This window comes from Castor canadensis, chromosome 3, assembly GCF_047511655.1.
Source record: "Castor canadensis chromosome 3, mCasCan1.hap1v2, whole genome shotgun sequence".
Taxonomy (NCBI): Eukaryota; Metazoa; Chordata; class Mammalia; order Rodentia; family Castoridae; genus Castor; species Castor canadensis.
The window spans coordinates 16,301,353-16,317,196 of NC_133388.1; the positions used below are offsets into that span (position 1 = coordinate 16,301,353).

The following is a 15,844-nucleotide window of genomic DNA, read 5'->3' on the forward strand; positions in this document are numbered from 1 at the left end:
CCTGAGGGGGGTGTCAGTAGCCAGGTTGAGAGAACCCTAAATGTCCCAAGTGCGTGCTGACCATTGGTCTCGGGACACTGCTTGGTTGGTTTGCCAGAGGGCTCAGTGATGCCTTGAGGGTGCTGCATCAGGAGCCATGGCTGCCACCTCCTTAGGGTGTGGCTAGGCTGCCTCTGAATGGAGTCCCTGACAGTGTCAGCCCAGGGAGGCCCTGCTAGGCAAAGGAACTTGAAGGAGTCATAGGAGAACTGGGGCTCAGGCCACGCTTCCCTTTCTGAGTAAGTTGGTACCTTGTCCCTCCCTACACAATGCAGTTTCTGAGTCAGGGCTGGGGTTTAGTGGATGGGGCTGCCAAGAGGCTCCAGGGGCAAGTGCAGTACCATATTTTGGCTAAGGCCTTGGGCAGTTACTGAGGGTTCCCTGCATTGTCTCTGCATTGGGCACCCAGGAGCATAGACCTGAGTAATGTTCTGCTTGAGAATACTTTGATTATAGAACAACGTAATTTCACAAATGTGACATTGCAGAGTGCTGGCTGCTGGCGGCTGTCCTCATCGAGGGAGCCAAGGGGAGTCTGCCCTGGGCCAGCGTCTGTACTGCTCATGTCACAGAAATGTCTTGGTGGGTATGGTTGGCCTGTGTCCCTCCAGCATTGCCTGTGGAGGTCAGGCCCCACCCAACCCTAGACAAGTTATAAAGGGAACACTGCACATCTTTAATCCTGTTCATGAAGAGGAAATGACCCAGGCAAGCATCGCTCTACCCAGAGACCTGCCACGTTGGGCCTTCCCAAAAACCCTAGTGCAAACCTGGTTTCCCGCCAGCTGATAGTGACCGTTGTCTGCCTGACACTCACTATGTGTCCTTTCACCCTGGAAGACTGGTCCTTGGCTCTTGGGCCTTCACACTGGCTGCTGGCCACAGAGAACCATTGGATGGCCTCATTGATGTCCCTGAGGTTGGAGGCTGCCCTCTTTTTGTCCCCTAGAAAATGATCACTTGCCCCGTAAGATCCCAACACGCCAGTGCCATGGCTTACTGCTCGGGGCCCCAGAGCCTCTAAGCTGGGTGCAGACAGGTGCAGCAGCCCTCCGGGGTTGCTTGGGCCCAGGAGCCCCCACTTCCTGGGATCAGCCTAGCCACATCTGCCCTCCTCAGCTGCCTGCCTCAACTGAGCCTGACCCAGATGATGTGGGAGGACCTCCTGTGGCCCTGTCTCCATGCCCTTGCCCCTCCCTTCTGTACAACTGTCATCAGTGTGTTCTTAGAGTGGCCATCCCACGCTCAGTAAAGAGGACAGCTACACCTAGGTGGCATGGCCTTTGCTGCTTGGGTCTTCTGGCAGTGACCAGCAGGAACCTCCTGGGCAGCTGGGGCCTTTTCCAGAAATGGTTGCATTTCATTGCTTCCTGTGGCCTGGCAGCTTGGAGGGGTTGACCCGTCCTCCAGGGTATGTCAGGTCATCCTGCCCTGAGGCTCCCTGGAGAAGTACTCAAGGACGGCTTTCACCAGGACCGCCAATAGTGCCCACACCTGTGCTTTGTGACAGCTGCTGTGTGCCTTCACCCTGCTCTGTTCACAAGCAACCCTACCAGACTCCCAGGCTGGCGTGGACTTTGTATACATCCTTGTATATAGTAGACCCTTGCAGTCAGTGAGTACATGGTTCTAAGGAGACCACCCATGAGTGCTTAGGATGCATACAGTTCAGTGCTGTACTGCTCATGCTTGATTCATTTTTTCCCATAATAACTTCCACTAATGACATACACTTCAACAGATCTCAGGTTGTCATTTTATCACTTAAATTAAGCACAGTAACTTTTACCTTGCTTTGGGGGTACCATTTGCTTTCTGGGAGGCAAATTTTCACAAAATGAAGGGCAGGGAAACACTCAGCAGCAGATCGCGCAATGATTTAAGCACAGCTGACGATAACATGGGACTGACTGAGAGCTTCATATCAGCTGAATTTACAATTTTTTTTGGAATTATTTTTTGACAACACTTGGTCAAAAATCACGTATAAGAAATGTAAGTTGGGCTTTCTGTATATAACAGACATGCGTGTGCATGCGGTCTATAAACTGTACGTGCTCTTGGCTTTAGATCAGGCTGCGTGTCTGTTCTGTGAGGTTATGACAACACAGGTGGCTCATCTCTGGGATAGGTTATTTTAGGAACTAGGTGTCTCTGTGTTCTCTATTTACCAACAATCTGGTGGCGGTGTTTTGGTCTGTAAAGTTCCAAGTGGAACCGTTGGTGGTATGCTTGCTATCCTAGAACTGTTGGGTCAGGTGTCTCTTTGAAATGAAGAAATAAATGCTTTACAGCAGCAGCTATTCGGAGGGCTCTTCTAGGCCCGGGATTTCTGAGACTCCCAAGTGACTCATCACCGTTAATGGTTTTCTGGTCCATGCTGTCTAGACCCTCCAGTACTCACCAGAGTCAGGTAAGGGGATAACAGGTGTCTCCATTTTACAGATAAGGAAACTGAGGCTCCAAGGGCCAGGAAGGCCTGCTGAGCTCTTCAGCCAAAAATGGCTAGGCTGGAGATGCCAACTCTAGTCTGAGGTCAGAACCAATGTTCTCACCACCAAACCTTCCTGCTCAGATACACCAGGTAGAACCCAGACCCTCAGGGTCTTCCCTTCCAAATCCCAGCGTGGCACACTGAACTTGGTCAGTGCTTCACCCGTAATGCCGACGCTCTTCCTAACCCTGGCAGGAAGCACCACTCAGGCAGCCTGCCAAGGCTAAGCCCCAGCCCACACGTCCTCATCACCACTGCTTGGAAGGGTCACCCACCCAGCTTGCTCTTAGTTGGGGTGCACAGGCCGACGACATCAACCCCAGGCTGCCCCATGGAGAGGTGAAGTGCCTGTCCAAGGCCAAAAGCCAGCCCATGGAGCCATGCTCAAACTTAACCTCCTCGTTTCAGCCTGCGGGGCATGGCCTTCCTTCTGCTGAGCACACACTGGTCCCTGCTGGTTGCTGTGTCTATTGAAGAGACCAGCTGTCCAGGGCTTGTCCAGCCATCTTTTTATGGACAGCCTATGAGGCTCAAGGCAACCATGCACAAATGTTTGATGAGTGACTAGATGATTGGCCTTGATAGTTGGCCAATATCCACCCTGGCCCATCCTGCTTGCATAGTCCTACATGGTCCCCACACTTAAATGGAGCATGGCTCCTGCCTGTGACTTTGAGCCATTTTACCTTCTCTGCCTCAGTTTCCTCATTCCCAAAACCAGAACTCAGACCTGTTGTGTTCTAATGAACCATTGAGTGCACAGGACCCTCATGTCCTGACAGGCCAGTGGTCATGGTGGCACAGTGTGGGCTGGTGCCAGCCAGGTGGGGCCTGCAGTACAGAAGCCCACATCGGGGAGTTCAGTGCTGGCCTGGTGCCTGCGGCCTATGGCTGCCACTATTTGGGGCTGTCAGGACCTCGGCCTCTGCCCAGCCCTACGGAGGACTAAGGGACACAGACCACAGAACAGGCAATCTCACTCCACCTGTGCATGACCCAGCTCATGTGGCTTGGACGCAGAGGGAGGAGCAGTGGGCCTCCACCTGCTAACCCATGCTCACGCCCTGCAGGGCAGGTCAGCACACCTGCCTTACAGATGAGGAAACTGGGCTCAGGGGTGCAGTCACCTGCCCAAGGTCCCACAGCTGAGAAGTGGCCCAGAAAGGAGTCAGACTGAAACATCTGTCCTTCTGCCCAAATCTGGTTCATTCCACCCCACTTGGAGTTGAGAGGGAAAAAACTCAAAAGAACAGGGAAAGAGCCCAGGGCAGGTTTATTCCTCCTTAGATAAATCTTATCTGGAATATATTACAGTCGGAAGTTCTCAGCTTTCACTGGTAGGTCAGAAGTTATTGTAGCTGTGCCCAGTGGGTATGAAGGTGAAAGGGAAACTTCTAGAAGCTGCCTGTGTTCACAGAAGGAATAATCCATGTTGAAAGTTGAGGGCTGCCCTGCAGGAGTGTCCGGGGCAGGGGCAGAGAACAGAGGGGAGTGGCAAGGGGGCAGTGGGGCAGCCTGGGCTCTGGTGGGCTGGAGGCCACCTCTACCAGAAGCAGCGTCCAGGCCGTCTGGCCAGGACCTGCAGAGGGGACAGCAGAGCCAGGACCACAGGGTGTCTTGGGGCCCAGGCTGGCCCCTCCAGTCGGCGCTTCAGCCCTGCCGCAGCACCTGCAGCTGGTGGGCCACCTTCTCCAGTTCTGCCTCGATGGCCGACAGGCTCTCCAGCTCCTGGTCCTGGGAAAGAACAGCAAGGGTCACATAGGGGCTGGTCTGTGCCAGCAGCATTGAGGGGACAGACAGACTGACTGTACCAATGGTTAGCTGTGTGGCCTTGGGCAGGTGACTCTGCCTCTCTGAGCCTCAGGGACCTTGTGTATCAAGAAGACAATGATGCCACCCTGCTGGGGTTCCCGGGGGACTATTAGGCCTCTAACTCAGCCTGCACTTCCTCCTAAGTGATTTGGATGGGACTTGAAACATGAAGCTGCTGGCTCCTCTAAGGGTCCCTCTCTTGTCCTGGCTGACCATGAAGGCTTCCAGGGTGCAGGGGTACAGCTGAGTTAGGGTTGGGAGTCGGTCCTCTGCAGCTTCTACTTGCAGGGGCTGCTGGGAGAGCTGCCTTACTTCAGCCTACCCCAGTCTGGGCCTTCATCCTTGGTCCTGAGTTGAGGGGACCCAGAGTCCTGGCCACCAGGTTGGTCAGGGAAGCAGGGGACCCTTCTCTGAGACCTGCTCGGTGATCTCGTCTCCCAAGCTTCCAGGGTCCTGAGCGCTTTGTCATCCATAAGAGCATACCAGGGCTGGAGCACAAGAGACCACCTCCTTGACCTTGACCTTGACCTGGAGGGGTTATCCTCCTAGGGCTCCTGCTGATTTGAGGCTGCCGAGGGCACCCCTAGCCCTCTACTCCCACTTTCAACCCTGTGGACCCTGTCCACAGGAACAATGACAATGGCTGTGTGGTGTGAGTTCCGTGGCGCTTAGGTTGAGAGATGTCACCACCTCACCATGTCTATGGATGCCGAATCGCCCCATTCTCTCCAGCTCTGTGGTGGGACTTGAGGCTGCCTGCCCTGTTCTAGGTCCACAGCTGGGGGTTAGGGTACACTGCTCTTCCTGTAGCCTGTCCCCCAGTCACGGGGACACAGGAAGATGCCTCTCCCTGCTCCCGCCGCCAGGAGGAGCCTCTTGCTCTCAGGTGCCAAGATCCCAGCCCTAAGCCCAGCAGGAGAACTGAGGCCCAAAGGAGCTGCCTCCTTTTTCGGATGGGCAGGGAAGAGCCTTAGGGTCAGGACCGTGAAGAGGTCCCAGCCCTCTATACAGCCCGACTCCATCCTGGGCACTGAGACTTAACCAGGTGCCACCAGGGCCACCTCCATCCAGCTCATGCAGCATTCTTGCCTGCCAGGAAGCCCAGCTCACGCCCCATGCACCCCTGTGTCCCTGCAGCTGCCCAGGTCTTTGACGCGCATGTGGTTTTAATCATGATAATGAGGTGAGCAGAAAAGACTCCATACACCCGTTTCACAAATGGGGGACCAGTGAGGCTGAGAGAAGGGCAATGACCTGCCCAAGGTCATACAGTCAGGAGCAGGTGGAACCTAGGTCCTTGGAAACACGGCCATGCCTCCCCCACCTGCGCACACAGGCCCTATTCTAGAAGGCCCTACCCTTCTTTGCCATCCGGGGCTGGAGGTAGGTCTGGACCTGAGAGGAGGTGCACCATACTTGCCTGAAGACCAGGACATGACCACCCACTGAGCAGTGTTCCCAGGTCATGACTTGCCCCTTGGTATCTGTTCCCCTGTCCCCCAGCTCTCAGGGCCACAGGTACTCTGGACCTAGACGCGCCTGCCGCCAAATCAGTTCTGCCAGGCTGTCTCCATCCAAAACACCAAGTTCCCCTATCGCTTCCTGTCCTGCTCACACGTTGTGCCTTTGAGACAGTCCCACTCGGTGCCTCTCAGGCTGGTCTGAAGGCCTCCAGCCTCCCGACTTCTGCTGTCCACTTACCCAGCAGCCGTCCTGAGTGCCTGTGCTGTGAGCTGAGCGCTCCCCTGCCCTAAGAGCCCCTGTCTAAGCTCCCCTCTGGGACCAGGCTAAGGGGACCATGTCCCCTCAGTAGGGTGGAAGCCACACTCCCGGGGCCTGGCCCAAGGCACCATCTGTACCAACCTCTGCTCTGCGGTTGGCGCTGCCCTCCTCCTCTTTCTTCTCCTCCGCGATGTCCTCCCGGGAGGATGGCCTCCAGCCCCGTCGCAGCTGCGGCCCAGGGCCCCTGAAGCCATAGGCCCGGGTTCGGAAGGAGAGCCTCACGGAGCGGTCGGGGTCATCCTCCTCGTCCTCCCCCTCTAGCCGCTTCTCCGCTGTCAGCTCCTTGGCCAGCTGATCCATCTTGCTCCATCGCTTGGCGTCCTCCCACTCCCTGGAAAGCTGTTCCTCCTCCTCCCTCGGCTGCTGCTCCAGCTCCCTGCTCTTCCCGCCCCGGAAGAGGCCTTGAGGGGCCCCTGCCACCACCTCCTCCTCCTCCTGTTCCTCTTGCTGCTCTCCCTGCCCCTCAGGGGCCCGAGCCTCCTCAGCCCCCATCTTCCCAGCTGCATCCATAGCCAGAGCCTTGGACCGACCTAGAGTGGATGGTGAACAAGAGCAGGAAACGACAAGGGGTTGCCATTTCCCCTGCTCTCTGCCAGGCCCCAGGGGCCCCAGTGTGGCCACCAATAGGGCCACAGGTTCAGCTGGGATCCACCCAGCCACTCACAGTGGCCCCACTAGGAGCAGAGAGCCATGTTGATGCTAGGCTTTCCAAGATCCTCTCACAGCTCAAAGGGGTGGGTTGGCCACCCCTTCTCTAGCGCCCTCACCCTGACTCAGCTTGGGGTAGTCAGTTGTGGGGAGGGGCCTTAATTGAAGCTAACATGATGCCCAGATCAGCTGGCTCCCACCTGTCATGCTGTCTCTCTGCTCCCAAAGCCATCCACCCACCCTGCAAAGCTCCTCTTGCTTCCCAGGTTGGGGGGAGCACTATGTGGAAGAGTGGGAGATGCATGGTTTGGAATCAGCTTTTACTACAAATTAGCTGTGTGACCTTGGGCAAGTTACTTAACCTCTCTGAGCCTCAGCTGCCCATCTAGAAAATGGAAATAGTGCCTACCTTTCAGGATTGTAATGAAGATGGAATGAGATCATGGATGAGGTCCCCTCCCACCCACCCCCTATGTGATCAACATTTGTCTGGTCCCCTTCGCCGTACATACTCTTGCCTTTCCAGATCTGCTTGTAGCCCCGGGTGGGGTGGGAGTCAGAGGCTGTGGTCGGGCCTTCTTCCTCGGGGATGGCTTTCTCTCCAGCCTCCTCCTCCTCCTCCTCCTCCTGGTCTCTCCTTGCCTGCTGCTCTTGCTTTGCACTCAGGCCCTTCTCTCTGTTCGCCAGACCCTGAAAGGGGCCCTCACTGTCCCCTGCAGCCTGCAGGCCCAGGTGCTTCTGGCTAGGAAGGCTGGCTGGTGGCTGGGTGTTGGTGGCCTCCTCTTCCCCAGGGGCCCGGTTGTTCTCCAAAGTTGAGGACTCCTGTCCAGGCTCTGGGGAGGCCTGAGGCCTAGTCCCCTCGGTGACTCCAGCACTCTTCTCCACCTCTTCAGAGTCCTCTCTTTTCTCCATGGCATCCTTAGGGGATGCCTCTGCCGTCACCTCTGTAGAAACAACAGGCAGAGTCAGGCCCTGAGGACCAAGCTGCCTGCAGGGGGTCCCCAGAGACCAAGGTCAAATTTGTCATTGCAAGTCTTGGCCTCCAGGAAACCCAGCCCAACACCAGAGTTAGGGTCACCCTTCCATGTCAGGACTTGACCTGAATACACCAGCAGAAACAAAGCTCAAACCAAAACTCAACAGACCTTGCAATCTACCCCAGAAGTCGGAGCCTTCACTGAACTTTAGGACATCAGCTGAGCTGCTCTGTGGTACCGAGCAGTATAAGAGGCGCCATTACTGCACCTCCACGTGGTGCTTCTCTGTCTGTCTTCAGCAACTTTATGGAAGTGCTCAGTTCCTCAGTATTTGTAGGCTTTCTTAAAAGTTTTTTGGGGAGGCCAGGAGCACAGGATCACAACTATAATCCCAGCTACTCAGGATGCAGAGGACGATGGTTAGAAAGCTATCCCAGACAAAAAGTTTGAGACCCCATCTCAACCAATAAGCTTAGCATGTTGGCACAAGGCTCTGCAGGAGGCATAGGTAGTAAAAAAGGGCTAGGGGTGTGACTCCCCAGGTGTGAGGCCCCGAGTTCAAACCCCAGTATTGAAAAAAAAATTGGGGGGGGTTGTTTTGCAGTGCTGGGGACTGAACTGAGGGCTTTGTGCTAGGCGGGGTTCTTGAGCCACCACCCCAGTCATTTTGTTTGCGAGACAGGGTCTCACTACCTTTGCCTGGGCTGGTTTCTAACTCAGCATTCTCCTACCTCCACACCTTTTGCTTTTCTTTTCTTTTCTTTTTTGTTTTTTGGCAGTACTGGGTTTGAACTCAGGGCCTCACACTTGCTAGGCAAGCCCTCTACCACTTAAGCCACTCCACCGGCCCTAAGTAAGACATTTTCTTGAAGACAGCCTTTTAGCAGTAAAAATCCCTGGCACTGGAATGGCTGCCACTGAACAAAACACAACCAGGCCATGCCACCTCCAGAGCTCCACCAGGACTCCAGGTGACAGCCGCTCCTGCACCCATTCCACAGAAACTCACCCCAATCTGCAGAAAGCTAAGTCCATGCTCACGAGGCTGTGAAGGCAGAGTGGGGCTTTGATCCTATGCCCCCAGTGTCAAGTTCAGAGTCTCTGCATAAAAGCTTCAGGTACACAAATGTGCATGCTTGCAAACATAGAGTGCTGAACTGTCCTGCTCCTGCAGCCTGCAGCAGGTGACCAGAGGGATCCAGACACTCATCCCACGGAGACAGTGGGAGTCTCTGTAGCACCCCAGGCAGCTGCTCGAGTCACAGCAGAGCCAAGGTGTGATGGCTGTGCAAACCTGCAGGCATCCCCGCTCAACCGCAGGTAGAGGCCACTGGACTGGCCCCTGAATAGCCCCACCCACCAACTGTGACACAAAAAAGCCAGGGCTGTGGGTGCTGTCTGTGGCTCTTCCAGAGCAGAGGATGGGTGATGGCACCACACTGCCCCAAGGCACACAGCTCTTTCTGCACTGTGGCTATTCTAAGGCACCACCAAGTCCCAGGAGTGCACGCGCTGGGGCAGGAGCTCTGACAGAGGGGCCACTGGAGGACTCAGAGTGGGCACTGCCAACCTGCCAGGCCAGAGACTAGGGGAGGGCAGATGGGACCCATGGAGGGCTTTGGAGTAGAATGTATGCAGATTAAAATCATAGGGTTCACCTTGAGCAAGAGACTCGATCTTCTGAGCCTTAGTTTCCCCAGGTGTAAAGGGAAAGAAATAATAGCTGCCTTCCAGGGGTTATTTACACACACACACACACGCACACACACAGGTCATGATTACTATTTACATGCACACACACACACACACACACACACACACACACACACACAACCACACACATCCCTGCAGCCATGCTGCACAGACCTTTCGGCTCTGCCTCATCATTCTGGCCCTTGAGGACCTCTGAGAGCTCCTCCTCGAATCTGCTGGGCCTCTTCTGCTGCTGGGCCCGTTCCTTGGCCCCTGGAGGAAAGAGAAAGTCGCCCTGGCACATCTGCCCCTGAGACCCCGTCTGGGAGTGGGCACAGTGTTCCAGGGCTGTGCTGAGGAGCACAGGCTTAGGAAGGGTGGAGTGTTGTCCCCCAACCCCCTGCCACTCGACACCATCGTTCCAGAATCAGTTTCTCCACTGGGAACAGACAGCAAGCCCTACCTGTGCCTCACAGAGCAATAAAGTCCCAACTGGAGCAGAGGGTCCCAGGGGCAGGAGAGGGGAGCTTGGGGACCCTGCAGTAGGAGGGAACAGTGACTGCTGGTCTTTACAACTCAAGGATGCTCTTGATTCAGGTAACACCTGCTGTCCTGGGGTCCTGTGAGTTCATGCTGTGCCTGTCTCTGAGCCCAGGGCTTCGTGACCAAGGTCCCCTCTCTCCCTGTATCATCCCTGACTGTCCCACACCTGTGCCTGCTTCCAGACACTGGCACCTCAGCCTGGCTGGCTCTGCAGCTGGTGGTGGCTTTCCCCATGATGGGTGGCAGTGGGCTCAGCCAGTGGGCTCAGGCAGTAGGCTCCAGCCTGTCCCGGACATTTCTCCATTTGCTGACTTGGGGCAATGTGGGCTCCCTGAGATTTGGGTACTCATTTGTAAAGAGGGTCACTGCATGGTAGGTGCTGAGATACAGGCCAGTGTGGGAGCACTTTACAGGCACCGAGAGCACGTGGAGAGACAATGGTGATAGCTGAAGACACCCAGTGCTCTTGCAGTGGAAAATGACCACGTGTACACTGGAGGTTGTGTACGCTCTACCCCCACAAGTGTGTGAGTGTCCAGGACCCATCACTCTCTAGCAGGCTCTGCTGATATTATCCTCATTTAAATATAATGTTAGCCAGCCATATTTAATTGTGAAATTATCCTAGTAAAATATCATAATAAAATATATTTAATGTTTAGTTAAAAAACACAAACCCAGGGCGCATGGTGACAAGGTTAGACGTGCAGGTAATAGTGGCCACAGCCACTCAGCACTAACCACATGCCAGGCACACGTTTATCCTCCCCAAACCATCCGAGGAAGGTGTTCAATGCCCAGGCAGACTACAAGTAAGGGAGGGAACGTCACGTTGGAGTGGGGAGGGCTGCCATGCTTATTTTTGCGGCTTTTTCTACAAATCTCTCCCCATTCTCACATATGGCCCTATCTGCCCCAAGGACCTCAAGTGCGGAGGGAGTTGGGGGCAGGGGTGTGTGAGCAGCCGAACCCTCTGACCCCGCACGCACGCCATCCGGTGCCAATGACCCTCAGTGATGTGAGCTCACTACCTCACACTCGCCCCATCCCAGTGGCAGCCAGGGATTTCTGTAATCTCTTGGAAAAAGATATCCTGTTTGAAGCGAATTGAAAGTCTGGCCTGTGGGTTGGGGCAGGCAAAACCCTGCCTCCCCCAAATCCCCTGGAGCAAAAGCTCGTGAGGGAAAACGGCCCCCCCTCTCTGCTGATCAATTTACTTCCAGTTTGCAGAGGTAAGAAACCTCTCTTGTCTTGAAAGTCCCTCCCTGCCACTGCTGAGCTCCAGAGGCTAGGGGGCATTAGGAGAGCTGCATTTGGTCTTAGCATGTTCCTACTCGCTTTGTGACATTGGGGAAATGACTCAGCCTCTCTGACTCTTAATCTTCTTGGCAATATCAATAACAAACTGAACCAGGTAGCACAGAGGACCCCATCTTTCTACTCTGTAATTGAAAAGAAACTGAGTACCTGAGAAGACCTTACTCAACCTTCCACCCTGCTTTTCGGTTATTGGCATTTACCCAGAATCCTGGGTGATGGTGGAAATACCTTGGAGAGCGAGGTCTTGGAGCTCCTTCAGCAAATTCTGGTGTCGCAGGATGGAAAGAATACGTTCGTCTGCAGAGAGGGAGCATAGATAGGGATGGTTTCCAGGGGACAGCAGAGAGATCACAGCCAGTATTTTCTGCTGAATACAAGGCATTTATTTTGCAAACTCAACACCAGGGTGCAGGGGGAGGGGTCTTGCAGTTGCTTTGGAAGCTGCCTGCTTTCCCAGGTGTCAGTCATTTTCCTGTTACACCAGAAAGGTCAGTACCCCACAACCAGACCTCAGTCAAGGAGTGACAGGCCTGGACGATGGGTGAGAATCTCTCTAAACACTGTCTGCTCCACCGAGTGCCTTGTTTTACCTTTCTCCTGATCATTGCCACAGTCCTCTCAAAACCCAGCCCATGTCCTACTGGCTCCTTTCAGCAGCTGGTCCCATTGAACTGTCAGCTTCGAAAGATTTGTCCTTCTCAGGCCACCTTTTATTCATCTCACCTACCGGGTGTCTGCCAGATGCCAGAGGCTCTTCTGACACTAAGGATAGCACACAAAACCCTGGGCCACAGGGCCCTCATAGGCTGTGACTTGCTGCTTGAGCCCCGGCTTCATTCTGCCCAGAATTCTAGTTAACTGTGTATATGTTTGTCCCCTCTGCTGATCTGTGAGTTCCTGGAGCACAGGGGCTGCAACCCCTTCATAACTTGTGGCCCTCAGCTCCCAGCCCAGTGCTGGACCTGGTGGGTGCTTGGTCAGGAACAGCTGGATTAAATGACTAACCCATTCAGCCACCCACCCATCTCCTGGTCCCCCAGTCTGTCGGTAGCAGAAGGGCCCGTGCTTCTGGTCCCTACCTCCTTGCAGGGTCTCCAGGCACTCGGGGCTGATGGGCATGGGGCTGGGTTTGGACAGAGAGTCAGAGATGACTTCCACAATGCACCTCATCACCTGGAAAAAGAGCAGGGTGGGTTGGGGCTGGTGTAAGCTCAGAGCCTGTAAGCTTTCGGGCAAATTTCAAATGAGGACAGGAGAGCATTTGCCTTTGTCTTCAGGGGTCCATGGTGTCTGGCTTGGAAGCCCAGCTCTGCTTTCTTAGTTGGATGGTAAGAGCAGTAGTAACAGAAATCTATCCAGTGCTGGCCAAGGCCAGGCTCTGCAATTGTATGGCCAGGTCAGCAGGCACCCCATGGGAGATCAAAGACCTTTCTGGGCTCTACCGTTTCTGGGACCAGGACTGGAATCACTGTCTCCCAACACTCGCGACATCACCTCATGCAGGCAGTGATATCCTCATAGTCTAGTTCTATATTTATCTACAAGATGAATCCGTGGGCTGGATGTGAGGCCCACTGCAGCTACATCTGGGTGCCAGGCCAGACTGAAAGTCCTACCCAGTCCAGCAAGGGGCTGTGGATAACTAGGAATCTGATGATGAATGATCTTTGAGGATTGTGCCAGCTGGAGCCTGGTGTTCTAGCTGTGTGATCTCGGGCAAGTGGCTTAACCTCTCCGAGCCTCAGATTTCTCATTTGTCAAATGGGAATGGGAACGTCCACTGCACTGCCCTCCTAGGGTAATGAAGCACAGATGGGAAAACACTCCATAAGGTGTGAAGTGTCACACACACCCAGACAGGGACTTACAACTCCAGACCCGCTTCCCAGGCTAGAGCCAGGCAGAGGAGTGGGAGGTGTCAGACATGCATCAGGCAGCACTGGCGGGGACTGAGGGGGTGGAAAGCCGTGTCTATGGAATGCCAAGGCAACCAGTCCACAGAGCCAGGATGGCAAACTGGCAAATGCTCCACAGTGTGTATAGTGACAACTTCAGATGGAACATTCAGGTTAGCCAGCTGCCCTGATGCTTCTGACCCCACACTGTGAGGCATGATATGGTGACCAGAGTGTATCCCATAGGGGCCTGGCAAGCAGCACCCAGCCAGTATCTCTTGGCAACCCCAGACCATGCCCAAGGAGTATCAGACACCCACCAATGAGGGCAGATTCTGGGAGACAGGAATTGGGGAGGGGGTCCCAAGAGCACTGGGGGGATCAAGGGAAGCTCCAGAAAAATCAGTGCTTATTAACAGAGGACCCACTATGTGACACATCCATGGTTCCTACTCTCCATATCTCCCCTTGAGGGAAACACTGAGAAGTTAAGGAATCTTCCCAAAGTTGCACAGCTAGAATGGGCAATGGAGGTTTAAATTCAGGCCTGTGTGTAATTGAAAAAAAAAAAAACAGTAAATACAACTGAACAAATTGAGGTTGAAGTCTCTTTGATGATTTGGTTTTATTTGTGGCCTCTAATAGAAGAAAATAGCCCTTGGAAAGTGGGGAGTAGAAATTTCCCTGACACTTAGGTGGAGATGTACATGAATACCAGAGCCTGGAAAAACAGCCCCAGCTCAGATGTGAGTAAATTCCAAGGATATGCCCAGCACGGGTGCCTCTCACTGCTGGAGGAGCCACCTCTGGTCTTTCCTGAGTGATCTCCACCATCAGTTCCAGCTGGGGAGGTCTCTGGGTGAAGGAGCCATGGTTAAGAGTCAGGGTTGGGTGAGGGTGGGAATTGCTGGCAGAGGTTGGGGCAGGTTGAAGAGGAGAGGCAAAGGCGGACCAGAGTCAGAGCCTGACAGGTCTGTGGAAAACTGAGAAGCCATGTCCCCAGTGGCCCCACTGTATCCAGAGTGTTCAGGACAGTGGGCCTGGTACCTAGCCCCAGTGGGTAACACAGGACCCTCTGGGCTACACGAGAAGCTCAGAGAAGACCGCGGAAGTCCCCACAGCAGGGAAAGCAAGGCATCTTTGATATCTTCTATTGCAAGCTGTCCCCAGGCTCAGCAGCCGCAGTGCTGGCTTTGGCTTTGTGCCAAACTCACTCCTGCAGCTGCCCAAGGACTGACCATGAGGTGTCCACTTCTTTCCCCATCCCGGGCATCGCCAAACCCCTTCTTACCTTGGCGTCCCCTTTATTCATAGGGCTGTTGACAGGAAGGGCAGAGACTGGGAAGAAATAGAGAGCACAGGGGTCACTCCTAGGCAAGGGAAGGGGTGAAGTCCTGCCCGATAGGGCTCACGTGGCCTCAAACTGTCCCCACCCACATGAGAGCCAGGCTGATTCTGCTTCTCTTGCATGTATGCCACCCCAGGGGGTGGCTCCCAGAGGGTGCACCGAAGGGTCTAACCCTGCCCTAGGGAGGAGGGGGCGTGAGCACTGAGAGGGCACAATGAAAACAAGGCCAGTATGCAGTGGGACTGGGGTGGGGACAGAGGCAGGAAAGGTGGGGAAGACCACAGAGCTGAGGGGAAGAGCTGTGGTGGGCGTAAGGGACAATGCGGAGAGGTGTAAGTCAGGGCGAAGCCAGGAGCATGGAAGGATGGAAGAGGGTGAGAGGGAAGAGGGGACCGGCGGCAGGCCCCACCCCCCACCTTGCCCCATTGACCTTGGCCGGCCCGGCGTGGAGCTGGTGCTGGCCCTAATGCAGCCGAGGGGACAGACAAGGGGTGTGGGCGCGGGGGCCCCTGTCCCGCGGGTTGGGGGTCAGGCCCAAGGGTCCGATGGGGGCCTGGGCGGAGGCCACATAGTGGGGTCAGGCCAGGCAGGAGGCGGCGGCGCTGTCCGCGGTGCTGAAGCCTCGGCGCGCGGAGGGACTTCGGGCGGGCGGCCGGGGACCCTTCGCCCGGGGACCCCTCGCCGGGTCCTCGCGCTCGCTCACCTTGCCCCGCGCACAGCAGAAGCGCAAGGATAACCGCGGAACGCATGGCGAGCCCGGGCGCCGAGCAGTCTGTGGTCTGTGGTCCGCCCGGGATCCTCTCGGCGCTGGGATGGAGCACTGCAGTAGCGGTAGCAGCAGCAGCGCCCGTGTGCCCCGTTATATACCCCGACCCCGGAAATGACGTCATCGGGCCGCCCCCTGCCCCCTTTCCCCACCCCCGGGGGTCCGGCCCCAGCTCGCTCCACCTCCAGACTCACCTCTGGCTCCCGCTGGCATCCACCGCTCACAGCTAGTGGCTGCAAAGAAAGTATTTGGATCCTAGAAGGTGGCACGGGGATTCAGCTGGACCTCCACCTGTCGACCGGTCCACCGATTTGCTGTGTGTCCATGGGCAAGTCACTCTCGTCTCTGATCCTCGCGTTCCTCCTACTGCACGGAATAGGCGCCAAGGCTTCCGAGCTTCCCTTTGCTCACCCTGCGTTTCTCTTGAGTTCGGCGCTGGAGGCATGCTCACCACTCAGGGCTCCCCCGAATATCTAGGCAGGGAGAGGGAGGCCGCTCGACTCCCCGTCTGAGTGAGGCCTCTCTCTG

The 15,844-nt window shown here is 55.5% G+C and overlaps 1 protein-coding gene across 1 annotated transcript; it reads right to left on the bottom strand.

The window, feature by feature from the left end:
- Positions 1-3,787: 3,787 nt before the first annotated feature.
- Positions 3,788-15,411, bottom strand: Chga (chromogranin A). The gene is made up of 8 exons (XM_020174932.2): positions 15,254-15,411; positions 14,494-14,540; positions 12,387-12,480; positions 11,536-11,604; positions 9,619-9,717; positions 7,288-7,719; positions 6,209-6,657; positions 3,788-4,267 (listed from the first exon to the last, which is right to left on the bottom strand). The coding sequence occupies exons 1-8, from the start codon at positions 15,297-15,299 to the stop codon at positions 4,184-4,186; spliced, it is 1,320 nt and encodes a 439-aa protein (XP_020030521.2). The 5' UTR covers positions 15,300-15,411; the 3' UTR covers positions 3,788-4,183.
- Positions 15,412-15,844: the final 433 nt, after the last annotated feature.